Below are 13720 nucleotides of genomic sequence, written 5' to 3' on the forward strand. Positions count from 1 at the left end.
GAGGAAGAGTCATTCATACTCCACCGGATGCGGTGGCTCATGCCTCTAATCCCAACACTTTGGGAGGCTGGGGTGGGAAGATCACTTGAACTCAGGAGTTTGAGACCAGCCTGGGCAACATGGCAAAACCCTGTCTCCAAAAAATTGGCTGGGTATGGTAGTGTGTGCCTGTGGTCCCAGTTACCCAGGAGGCTGAGGTAGGAGCATCATTCATACTCTCTTCTATGCTGGTAGCTGTCTGGTGAACTGATACTAGATCATGTGTAATGTATGACGGAATTAGGGTGAAGAGTGAATCTAACTGGCTGGAATGAGAAGTACTCTCCACTGGCACCATGTTATAAATAATGAGAGTAACTGACAAACCCCTGGATCCTCAAAAATATTAATTTATTGGATGGAGCACTGCAATAAGAAGTACCTCAGCCAGGTGTGGTGGCTCACGCCTGTAGTCCCAGCACTTTGGGAGGACAAGGCGGGCAGATCACCTGAGGTCAGGAGTTTGAGACCAGCCTGGCCAAAATGGCGAAACCCTGTCTCTACTAAAAATACAAAAAAAAAAATTAGCGAGGCATGTGGCACGCACCTGTAATCCCAGCTACTCAGGAGGCTGAGGCAGGAGAATCATTTGAACCTGGGAGGCAGAGGTTGCAGTGAACCGAGATTGAGCCATTGCACTCCAGCCTGGGCAACAAGAGCGAGACTCCATCTCGGGTTTAAAAAAAAAAAAAAGAAGCACTTCACTTCTAATTGAAGGCAGGGGTAAATCTATTTTCTTTAAAATTTGTTTCAAAAGAATTGCATTCCAATAGCCATGGAATTACATCACCAAGGGTGAAGTGTTTTATTGCTGCTAGCCTTCTGAATTTCTACCACTTTGCATGTGATTTAATAAGGATATTTTCTCATCAACCACTGACTTGACACTAACACTTCTTTACACAGACCCAAAGCACAATCTATGCATCTAAACACTGCCATTTCCAGGAATGGAGCAATCCATTCTGAAAATATCAAAAATGGTTGTGTGCTGAGAACTATCACTAGTTTTATGTTAATGAACTTCCTCATTTTCCACCTAAGTTGGCAAGAACTGACTGACTATGGGATTTCGCCAACTCCCTATCACCACCACAAATTCAGGCTGCTACTTTAAGTTACTACCAAGTTCTCATTTCCCAGTTCCTCTCTATCATCCTAGAGCTCTGTTAAAAGCCCGCTCATGGTGATGGATTAGCTCTACCAGAATCCCCTGAGTAACTGGGAAAAGACACAGGGTTCTGCCCCTGGAGGCTGATTCAGGTCAGTCTGGGACTCAGAAAGCTGTACTTTTAAACACACATCACATGTGACTGAGATCAATTTGGGAATGGCCAGTTCGGCTGTCGGGCTTGACAGCCAAGCTTTCATGTGGCCTCCCTCCCTGTGAGCTACTCACCACACCACTGGGAAGAGGATGGCACCACAACACAACAGGTCGACCAGAAAGAGAGAGTCCTTCCACAAGCCATATTCAGTCGTGCCCTCCTCGGTGGACTCTATGATGATGTAGGCTACATTTGCCAGGACCTACAGACATGAGAATTTGTTGAGGCCCCAAAGCATGGGTGCACTGTTACGACGCTAGCAGCCCCAATGAGGGGTGTACACCTTGGCCTCTAGACCCGCACTGTGCGACCACAGCATTCTTTCCAGTTCCACATGCTTTTTCAGAACTCTGCCGCTCTGCTATCAAGGAGAGTCTCCGTGCCATCCCCCTGTATCTGGACAGGCCTGTAATTGCTCTAATACAGTAAGATGGAAGGCTGCTGTGTGATTTCCAAGGTAGGTAAAGCTTCCACCCAGCTCTCTTGGGACCTTTGGAGCCCTAAGCCTTCTTGTAAGAAGTTTGGCTACCCTGAAACTACCCTGCTGTACAGACCATGCAGAGACGGAAAGACCCCCCCAGGAGCGCCAGCTGTCCCAGTCCCCACCTGAGCAAGCCTCTCAGCCCAGAAGACAGATGTGAGTGGAGACTTCAAGATGCTCCCAGTCACGGTGTGACTATGACCACAAGACCCAAGTCAGACCCACCCAGCTAGCCACTCTTGAATTCCTAACCCACAGAAACTGAGAGAGAGAATGAAGGGTTACTGTTGTTTTAAGTCGCTGGGTTTCGGGGTGATTTGTTATGCAGCAGTAGATAACAGGGACACTTTGCTTTTCAGGTACCCCTAACCCAGTGGAGTCACTCAGGTGCTGGACTGCTGGACAGGTGGCACTTAACGCCCTATTTAGCCACAATGCCCACACTTTTCAGGCCCTGGTGCTCAGTGACAATAACTCATCTAAGTGCCAGACAATGGAACTGTGTTTTCAGAGACTAGAGCGGTGAGAATGGCTGATTCCAGCCCCACAGCTGAGTGGCCACACTGCTGCTCATGGGATCATTCAAGTCCAGGTCCTCCCCACACAGGACATGGCGAGTGCGTCCACTGAGATTCACCAGTGTCTGCGCACTGCTTCTCCCTCCAAAGGTAAGGCTCTGCCTCATGTACTCAGGCCCATTATTAGGCTCTTAGCATAAGTCTTTATAAAAAGTCCTTCCGCTGGCTAAACTGAGATGCCTCAGAGCATGAGGGAAATTTACCACTTATAATACATCCTTTTGAAGATTACCACTGGGAATGGATGCAGAGATGATCATTCCACCTGAACACCCCATGAGAAGTCCCTGGTCCCAAATACTCTGCCTGACTTGCTGTAAAGGGAATCCTCCACACTTTGCATGTAAAATCTGTAGTACTATTATTCAGCAAGTCTCTCAGTGTAATTTCTCTTTCTACACAGGACTTAGAAATCAAATTACCTAAAACTTCATTTAATACTAACGCAAAAAATATCTGAAATTTCAGCCTCTCCACTGATACCCAGCTTCTGGGTTCTTCCCTGTCTATCCAAAACATTAGCATCTGTGGCTCTATCTAAAAAGACAAAGTAGGGCTGGGTGTGGTGGCTCACACCCATAATCCCAGAACTTTGGGGAGCCAAGGCAGAAGGATTGCTTGAGCCCAGGAGTTTGACACCAGCCTGGGCAAAACAGTGAGACCATGCCTCTACTAAAAAAAAAAAAAAAATTCAAAAATTAGTCAGGCGTGATGGTGCGCGCCTGTGGTCCCAGCTACTCGGGAGACTGAGGCAGGAGCAGGAGGATTGCCTGAGCCCAGGAGTTCAAGGCTGCAGTGAGCCATGATCACCACTGCACTCCAGCCCGGGCGACAGAGTGAGACACTGTCTAAAAATAAAAAGACAAAGTAGAAAACAAAGGCTTTTACATCTTAAATTCAAAATGTAGATGAATGAGAGACAGTACACACTACATGAGAGACAGAATGTTCCCAATGTTGAACAACGTGCCAAGAGTGTTCTTCAAACACCATTTTGCATGGACATCATCTACTCCTTACTTAGAAACATTCTGTCACTGCCCATGGCCAAAAGGAAGCAGTTTTAACTTTTCAGGCTGACATTCAAGGCCCCTCCCAGACTAGTTCCATTGTCTAAATGCTCATAACTTTCTTAATTTGTTAAATGTCCTTATTTTCTCAGAGTGGTATTCCATGGAACTGTGTGTGTCTGTCTTTCAGGGAAGCCTAGGATCGGCTTCCTGGAAGGCTGTGCCCCACAACAGCACAGTTGAGGCTGGTGGGGGGAGACTCTAGAGGGATGAGGGAATCTACTAAAGGGAAGGGGAGCACGCAGCCAGGTGACAACCCAGGCTCTGTCATTCACAACTCCAAGACCTCACCAGGCTGTAGGACTCAGTCTGGCTAAAGAAGTGGCCCTGGTGGCTCGACAGCTGAAAGACCGGCACAGTCCCGCAGCATGTTTTGCTCAGCAGGCAGCAGGGTCATGTGTATCTACTGCTATGCCACTGCCCCTGTCACATCCTTTTCTTTCAACACTCCGGCCAGCCCCATCTCTGTCACAAAGAAAGCCCTCCTTGATCCTTCCAACTTGAGTGCTTACTCTCTCCTTGGAAACCCAGAGCAACTGGCCTGTCCTATTCATTAGATGTCAACACACGTTCCTCATTATTGAACGTGAGGGTGGATGAGGTCTGTCAGAACTCGGAGAGGAGCTTTGCTGCAAACTCTGCCAGAGCTGGGAGCCTCAGGAGTTGTCCCCTTCTACCCCCAACCTTCCACATTTACTTTGCGCTCCAAAATGTGAGAACAGCTGACGGGGACAACTCTGTCAAGCAAATGCTGTCTGGTCAAGCACAGCAGGGTAGTTGTGCATTCCTGCTAAAACCTCTGTTCACTGTAAGTTCTTTACATCCAAGTTCTGCTTCCAGTAAGACAAGGCTCCTCCCCCAGTAGACTCACAGCCTTGTAAGGCTGGCCTCAGCCCTCAGCCCTCAGCCCCAAACATGGTAAGGATTTAGGAAATGTTTGCCCCTCAAGTCTACTACCATATTCTACCTGTGGAAACTCACTGGTGTAGTTCACGGTTTTAAAATGCTTTATTAATAAAATCACTACATCTCTGAGCTTCCTCGCCAACAGCACCATTTAGTTATGAAGCAAATGATGCAGAAGAGAAAACAGTCCTGTGTGTTACTGTGTGTCTCCCTACACTGTCAGCAGCTCTCTACTCAAAACCTAGGCACCCAAAGGCCAGTGGCTGACTGATGGCCAAGCATCTCCCAGTGCAATGATCTGAAGTCTATTCAGAATTCAGAAAGAGAATCCCAGTCTTCAACCTCCACTAGCAGAAGCTGGGGTTTCAGGGTGAGCTGACTCCCTCTTGCCATACAGGCTTGGAGCTGAGCCCTGCTAAGTGCCAAGAGAGAAATTACCTGGAGTGGGATGACAATCATGAAGATCTTTTTGTCTTTATCAGAAAGGATGTGCTTAATGAAAGCCCAGCCAGTGCCAATGAGTGCAATGGTGATGAAGAGTAGCGCCCCTTTCAAACTGGAAGAGAAAACAAGGAACAGACACCAGCAGGTCTCTTTAGACTCTCACTGCCAGTTAGATTGCATAGCTCATTCTATGAGTTCACAAGCTTATTACAAAAGACGGGCAGCCAAATTTAGGAAATACATCATACATGAGCACCACTTCCTTCAGGGCACACAAAGTTAGCTCTGCACCCCACAGCCTGAACAGCCAATGGCCACAGGGAGGCAGGAGCATGCCGCTAAGCCCGAGTTCCCAAGTCTGGACAGCCACCCATCAGCTACACTCCTCTAGTGTAGCTAGAGCAGATAGGCTGCCACGAGAGGGCAGGGCTGGTTAACTCGGGGCAGGTTGTTGCCCACCCCCACTTGTCTTGTATGTCATTTCACGGTGTATTTCACATGGACCTGCATACTTACAGGTGAGTTATGTAGTACACAACAGCCCAGCCTTCGATAGGGAAGCCCTGGGAGGAGATGTAGTGGTAGTCAATCTGAAATCAAACAAATGCATTTCAGAATCACTCATTATCTACATGGCTCCACAAAGAATCTTTTAACTTGGACCCAGATGGGAAATTATCCAAATCATCATCATTTTGTGATGCTGTCACGGGATATATTATTGCCTTTTTGCACTTTCAAGTATAGCAAAGAGAACATGTCTAGAGACTGTCACCCTTGCAAGTGTGCTCCATGGGCACTTGGAGGCCCACAGACAGGAGAAGTTGTGATCTTACCCCCTTGGGCAAGTTCATTTTAATTTGTGTAAGTTCCAAATACTCAAAGCTGAAGCTCAATTCTCATGCCTCCAGCTTTATAGCATCAATTTTCTCTCAGATAAATATGCTAATACTGAATTGAACTTCAAATCACATAGGAACATGAGGGAATACTTGGAAACATAAAAAAGTCGTGGAGGCCGGGCGCGGTGCCTCATGCCCGTAATCCCAGCATTTTGGGAGACCAAGGCGGGCAGATCACGGGCTCAGGAGATCGAGACCATCCTGGCGAACACAGTGAAACCCGGTCTCTACTAAAAATACAAAAAAATTAGCCGGGCTTGCTGGCGGGCACCTGTAGTCCCAGCTACTCGGGAGGCTGAGGCAGGAGAATGGCATGAACCTGGCGGGCGGAGCTTGAGTGAGCATAGATCGCACCACTGCACTCCAGCCTGGGCGACAGAGCGAGACCCCGTCTCAAAAAAAAAAAAAAAAAAAAAAGTCATGGAAACAAGTCAGCAGGTGGCACTCTCATCTCTAGAAATGGTAAAAACAAAACAAAACAAAAAACAAAGAAATGAAAACAATAATAAGTGTTCTAGACAAATCGTAGGTCTGTAAGCAGCATCAGAAGATGTCTGAAGTCTAATATGAGGGGAGGTGGTAATCATTTACCCGCATGGCCAGGCCCTCCCAGACAAGAGGAGGCTTTATGTGAAACATATTCTCTGTTTCCCACCCATCTACCCCCTTTCTTCAAATGTCTTTTGCCTGCTCACACAGGCATTATACGTAATTTCATGAATGATCCCCAAAATGCTAATACATACTGCGTGGAACACCAAGGAAAGGGACTTGGTGAAAGGAAGGGCCGCCATCAGCCAGTGGATTTTAAATACATCATTCCTATAAAAACAGAGAAAAAAAGAATTAAAGGACGATTCCATTCTCCCAAAGGACAGTCAAAGCTCCAGACATCAGCTATATTTACAAGGAGACAGGAAATATGTGCAAACCACAAACATGAAACTTTTTTTTTTTTTTTTTGAGACAGGGTCTTATTCTGTCGCCCAGGCTAGAGGACAGTGGTGTCATCACGGCTCACTACAGCCTTGAACTCGGGCTCAAGCGATCAAGCAGCTCTCAGGAAGCTGAGGTGGGAGGATGGCTTTAGGTGTATGCCACCATGCCCAACTAATTGGTTTTGTATTTTTTATACAGAAAGGGTTTTGCTAAGTTTTCCAGGCTGGTCTTGAACCCCTGGCCAAACAATCCACCCACCTTGGCCTCTCAAAGTGTCGATATTACAGGCATGAGCCACTGTACCCAGCAAAAACTTTTTTTTTTTGAGACAGAGTATTGCTCTGTCACCCAGGCTGGAGTGTAGTGGCATGAACTTCACTCACCACAAACTCCAACTCCCGGGATCAAGTGATGCCCCCCACTGCCTCAACCTCCTGAGTAGCCGGGATTACAGGCGTGCACCACGATGTCCAGCTAATTTTTATATTTTTAGTAGAGACAGGGTTTCACCACATTGGCCAGGCTGATCTTGAACTCTGACCTCAAGTAATCTACCCACCTCAGCCTCCCAAAGTGCTGGGATTACAGGGGTGAGCCACCGCGCCCGGCCACTTTTTTTTATAAGGTACTTTTTACTGGTAAAAAAGGCCTTGATTGGAGTCCTAAAGTAATCTCTAATACACAATTTAATGTTGTGAATGAACCTGAAAGTTATGCACTAAAGCCAGACATGATGGATTCCAACTCTTGAGTAAATGGAAATCTAACACAGGCTGCCAGCTTGTTCCCGGAAACCACCCTGGGAAAGCCAGAGGCAAGAATGAGGTAGATGGACCTGAGAAAACAGCACAGAGCTCCCAGGAAAGCAGAAAGCGACTACAAAACAGCTGTAGGGGAAGTCTGCAGCCCAGAGTAGGGGGGCTGGGAGCCAGCAGCAGGGATGTGTGAGGGGAAAGTGCCAGGGTTGTGCCCATTTCTCTCTCCTTCATGGCTGGTGTCTGCAAATACCCCAGGCCAATGAGACAAAGCACGCATTCCCAGGCCCACCCTGTCATAGATACTAGAGTCCACCTTTGGGCTGCCGGGCATTAAATTCCTCTACTCCTTCCCACTTCCCCTTAGGAACTAACCTCATAGAACACATTAAGACTATTATGAGGCCGGGTTCAGTGGCTCATCCCTGTAATCCCGGCACTTAGGGAAGCTGAAGTGGGAATATCACTTGAGCCCAGGAGTTTGGGATTAGCCTGGGCAAAATGATGAAACTCTGTCTCTACCAAAAATACAAAAAGTTAGCTGGGTGTGGCAGTGCACACCTGTAGTCCCAGCTACTTGGGAGGCTAAGGTGGGAGGATCACTTGAGCCCAGGAGGCAAAGGCTGCAGTGAGCCATGACTGTGCCAGTGCTCTGCAGACTGGGTGATAGAGTGAGCCCCTGTCTCAAAACAAACAGTCTCAAAACAAACAAAAATTAAGCCAGGAGTGGTGGTGTGTCCCTATAGTTTCAGCTATTCGGGAGGCTGAGGTGGAAGGATCACTTGAGCTCAGGAGTTTGAGGCTGCAGTAATCCTTGATTACGCCACTGCTCCAGCCTGGACAACATAGTGAGACCCTGTCTCAAAAAAAAAAAAAAAAAAAAAAAAAGCAAAGAATACAGGCAGCCACAAGAGGGGAAACTGAAATGGCTAATGAGTCCCTAAAATGATAATCCACATCGCCAATATTCTGAGAAATGCAAAATAAAACACCAGCTTACACCTATCAGATTGGCAAAAATTAAGATGTCCGTATTGGTGAGAATGTGGAGAAACAGCAAACCTTATTATGTATGCACCACTAGTAGATGTATAAACCTATATGCCACACTGGAAGGCAATCTGGCCCTTAATGAAATTAACTGATGGCTGGGTGCAGTGGCTCACGCCTGTAGTCCCAGCACTTCGGGAGGCAGAGGCAGGAGGATCTCTTGAGGCCAGGAGTTCAAGACCAGCTTGGCCAACATGGTGATAACCTGCCTCTACTAAAAATACAAAAATTAGCCCGGCATGGTGGTGCATGCCTGTAGTCCCAGCTACTCAGGAGGGTGAGGCAGGAGAATCACTTGCACTCAGGAGGCAGAGGTTGCAGTGAGCCAAGATGGTGCCACTGCACTCCAGCTTGGGTGACAGAGTAAGACTCTGTCTCTCAAAAAAAAAAAAAAAAAGAAAGAAAATAAAAGAAATTAACTACCCATGGCACAGTGTGCTTCCTTCTGGGACTGTAGCTCGGAGGCTGCAGAGATCCACAGGGGATCTTCGGAGGTTCATGCCAGCACTGGCTGGGGTAGCAGTCCAGCCACGTGTCCATCACTAAAGGACCAAAGCAGTCAAACGTGAGGACACAGAGCATGGGATGCCGTGGAGTAGGTAAAAATCAATGAATGAGACGCACACTCAGTCACATGGCTAGATCGTAGAAAGGATACTACTGAATAAAAAATGTACAACAATGTCTAGAGATATTTTATGTAAATATAAATGTATTTTATGTATTTACAATACATTTACATAAATACATTACATATACACAAATGTATTTATGTAAATATAAACGTATTTTACATTCATGTAAATATAAATGTATTTTACATTTATGTAAAATAAATGCAACACCAATAATATAAGAATATAGAACTATCCAAAAATGAGGCCAGGCGCAGTGGCTCACGCCTGTAATCCCAGCACTTTGGGAGGCGGGTCACCTGAGGTCAGGAGTTCTAGACCAGCCAGGCCAAGATGGCGAAACCCCGTCTCTACTAAAAATACAAAAATTAGCCAGACGTGGTGGCATGCACCTGTAATCCCAGCTACTCGGGAGGCTGAGGCAGGAGAATTGCTTGAACCCAGGAGGCGGAGGTTGCAGTGAGCCGAGACTGCGCCACTGCACTCTAGCTGGGGGCATAGAGTGAGACTAGGTTTCAAAAAAAAAAAAAGAAAAAAGGTCCAAAAATGTATATGTAACACATTTGAGCAGTTCTTCACGGCTAGGAAGGAGTGGGAGAGGGAACAGGAAATGAAGGGGAACAACACAGCAGGAGAGGGGCCTGGCACCGAGTGAGAATGAGAGTGTGCCACAAAGGGATGTCAGTTTCTGGGCTCATTTCCTCCTTGGTACTTTCCTGTTCCAGTGCCCACCTATTTGAAGGTCAAAAGGGAAGTCAAGGCCAGAATAGTCTGGAACTACTGAATGCCAATGAGATTTACCCAGAGTGTAAAACCACCCACCACAAAGAGCTGTGCTCATTCACACACTCTGGCAACCTTGACTTGCAGTCCATGGTTAGAACATCTACGACGGGGCAGAGATGTGATGGAAAGAGCAAGCCTCACTGACCTCGGCTCAAATACTAGTTCTCCCTACACTCGAAGTTGGGAGGGGCCTGATATATACTAGCAGGCAGACCCGGGTTCCAGTCCCAGCTCTGTTGGGTGACGCTGGCTCTCGTTTCCCCTCTCAGTTTATTCCCCTCAATAAATTAGGCAAAGATCTCTCAGTTGCTTCCAGCTTTCAGGGGCCAGTGAAATGTGCCTGGCGGCCTTGGTCATATGCCTTTATGTCAGGTGGGTTTCCAGCCTACCAGAACTGACTCTAAGACTCCCGGGAAAACATGGGCAGGACTTAAATGAGACCACACTATACTCCAACAAAAATTATAGGTGAGACTTGTACACAACAGGTCAGCCTCATTTAACCACAGATTGAAAACTGTTACTATGGCCTGGGCGCGGAGGCTCATGCCGGTAATCCCAACATATTGGGAGGTCGAGGCAGGTGGATCACGAGGCAAGGAGATCAAGACCATCCTGGTCAACATGGTGAAACCCTGTCTCTACTAAAAACACAAAAATTAGCCGGGCATGGTGGCAGACGCCTGTAGTCCCAGTTATTTGGGAGGCTGAGGCAGAAGAATCACCTGAACCTGGAAGGCAGAGGTTGCAGTGAGCCAAGATTGCGCCACTGCACTCCAGCCTGGTGACAGAGCGAGACTCTGTTTCGAAAAAAAATAAAATAAAAAATAAAACTGTTACCACAATTTGGTATAAGTGAACCAGTGACAATGACTTTTGCCACCAATAACTAAAGGAAATTAAAACACCACTGAATCCCTGGCTACTAAACTATTTTATAAATACCTCATATTTGGGGAGGCTGAGATGGGCGGATCATGAGGTCAGGAGATCGAGACCATCCTGGCTAACACGGTGAAACCCCGTCTCTACTAAAAAATACAAAAAACTAGCCGGGTGAGGTGGCGGGTGCCTGTAGTCCCAGCTACTCAGGAGGCTGAGGCAGGAGAATGGCATAAACCCGGGAGGCAGAACCTACAGTGAGCTGAGATCCGGCCACTGCACTCCAGCCTGGGCAACAGGGCAAGACTCCATTTCAAAAAAAAAAAAAAATTCCTCATATTTGGATGGCACCCTGATTTGGAAAGCCCTCTCATATACATTATCTTAGGGGGAATCACGGAATAAGTCTAAGAATCCAAGACTCTTACAGGAAGGCAGAGTATTTAACTATTACTGTCCCAGTTTCATAGCCAAGAAAAAAGAGATATAGAGTGAAGCAAGGCACACAGGCAGTCACTGTCCAAGTTCACACCTGAAATCAGGTCTGACTCCTAGTTCTTACTTTTCCAGTAAAGGCAAAAAAGTAGAACTTTCTTTAAAAAAAAACAAAAAACAAAAACTGAGGTCGGGCACAGTGGCTCACGCCTATAATCCCAGCACTTTCGGAGGCCAAGGCAGGTGGATCACCTGAGGTCAGGAGTTCAAGACCAGCCTGGTCAACATGGCAAAACCCCATCTCTACTAAAAATGCAAAAATTAGCCATGCATGGTGGCGGGCACCTGTAATCCCAGCTACTTGGGAGGTTGAGGCAAGAGAATTGCTTGAACCTGGGGGACAGAGGTTGCGGTGAGCTGAGATCTCGCCACTGTACTCCAGCCTGGGCGACAGTCAAGACTGTGTCTCAGGCCGGGCGCGGTGGCTCAAGCCTGTAATCCCAGCACTTTGGGAGGCTGAGACGGGCGGATCACGAGGTCAAGAGATCGAGACCATCCTGGCTAACACAGTGAAACCCCGTCTCTACTAAAAATACAAAAAACTAGCCGGGCGAGGTGGCGGGCGCCTGTAGTCCCAGCTACTCGGGAGGCTGAGGCAGGAGAATGGCGTAAACCCGGGAGGCCGAGCTTGCAGTGAGCTGAGATCCGGCCACTGCACTCCAGCCCCAGCGGCAGAGCGAGACTCTGTCTCAAAAAAAAAAAAAAAAAAAAAAAAGACTGTGTCTCAAAAACAAAACAAAACAAAACAAAACAAAACACACCCAAAAACTTTTATGGCCTAAAGTTTTATAACCTTCCCTCCTTCCATCTGCGTCTCTCTCTTTCTTTCTTTGAGACAGAGTCTTACTCTGTGTCCCAAGCTGGAATGCAGTGGCACAAACATAGCTCACTGCAGCCTCCAACCCTTGGGCTCAAGCAATCCTCCCACCTCAGCCTCCCAAGTAGTGAGCACTACAGGTGTGCACCACCATAACTGGATAACTTTTTTTTTTTTTTTTTTTTGAGACAGAGTCTCACTCAGTTGCCCAGGCTGCAGTGCAGTGGCATGATCTCAAATCACTGCAAGCTCCGCCTCCCGAGTTCACGCCATTCTCCTGCCTCAGCCTCCCAAGTAGCTGGGACTACAGGCACCCACTGCCACGCCCGGCTAATTTTTGGCATTTTTAGTAGAGACGGGGTTTCACTGTATTAGCCAGGATGGTCTCGATCTCCTGACCTCGGGATCCACCCGCCTCGGCGTTCCAAAGTGCTGGGATTACAGGTGTGAGCCACAGCGCCCAGCCAACTGGATAACTTTTTATTATTTTTTTATTTTATGCAGTGGCACAGTCTCAGCTCACTGCAAGCTCCGCCTCCCGGGTTCACACCATTCTCCTGCCTCAGCTTCCTGAGTAGCTGGGACTATAGGCACCAACCACCATGCCCAGCTAATTTTTTGTATTTTTAATAGAGATGGGGTTTCACTGTGTTAGCCAGTATGGTCTCAATCTCCTGACCTCATGATCCGCCCGCCTCGGCCTCCCAAAGTGCTGGGATTACAGGCATTAGCCACCGCTCCCAGTCCACGACTGGATAATTTTAAAATTTGTTTGTAGAAATGGGGTCTTGCTGGGCCAGGTGTGGTGGCTCATGCCTATAATCCTAGCACTTTGGGAGACCGAGCCAGGTGAATTACCCGAGGTCAGCAGTTCAAGACCAGCCTGGTCAACATGGTGAAACCCCATCTCTACTAAAAATATAACAATTGGCTGAGTGTGTTGGCACATGCCTGTAATCCCACCTACTTTGGAGGCTGAAGCGCAATAATTACTTGAACCCAGAGGTGGAGATTGCAGTGAGTTGAGATTAGGCACTGCACTCCAGCCTGGGGGCTAGAGGAGAGAGTGAGACTCCATCTCGGAAAAAAAAAAAACCAAAGGGGGCGGTCTTGCTATGTTGCCCAAGCTGGTCTCAAACTCACAGACTCAAGTGATCCTCCTGCCTTGGCTTCCCAAAGCACTGGGATTATAGGTGTGAGCCACCACGCCCAGCCCATAGGATTCTTTCTTAGTAACTGTTCCTTGAAAATCTAGTCCAAACATGATTATATATGTCCTTCCCAAGTAAACAAGAAACTCTTTCTATCTGGTGGGTGTACAGGATATCATAACAAATGGGTATCAGCAAGTGAACTCAGCCAGAGTCTAATATACCAGACTCTGAGCATGTTCATTAGAAGACAATCAAGCTACCAGGGACTAAAGAAGTCTCAATTTCCACCCCAGTGCTCCAGAGAAAGAGGTATTTCAGGGTGTTTAATTATTCTACGAATTTAAATCAATCCATATTATAATAGCATATTCAGATACCATCATTTACTCAGTTTATGAGCATTATAATAAACACTTTACACAATTCCCTAAGTGAATATTTTGTTTTCAATTGTCTTGG

The 13720-nt window shown here is 47.2% G+C and overlaps 1 protein-coding gene across 2 annotated transcripts in view; it reads right to left on the bottom strand.

Annotated features, from left to right (window-relative positions):
- GPR107 (G protein-coupled receptor 107) overlaps positions 1-13720 on the bottom strand; it is an 84841-nt gene that overhangs the window by 33925 nt on the left and 37196 nt on the right. For both annotated transcript variants that reach the window (XM_045373932.2, XM_045373931.2), the window contains exons 10-13: positions 6495-6570; positions 5363-5436; positions 4841-4958; positions 1439-1569 (exon numbers count right to left, since the gene is read on the bottom strand). In XM_045373932.2, coding sequence (XP_045229867.2) covers positions 1439-1569; positions 4841-4958; positions 5363-5436; positions 6495-6570 — 399 coding nt within the window. The remainder of the gene's footprint in view (positions 1-1438; positions 1570-4840; positions 4959-5362; positions 5437-6494; positions 6571-13720) is intronic.

This window comes from Macaca fascicularis, chromosome 15 (genome assembly GCF_037993035.2).
Source record: "Macaca fascicularis isolate 582-1 chromosome 15, T2T-MFA8v1.1".
NCBI classification, from domain to species: Eukaryota; Metazoa; Chordata; class Mammalia; order Primates; family Cercopithecidae; genus Macaca; species Macaca fascicularis.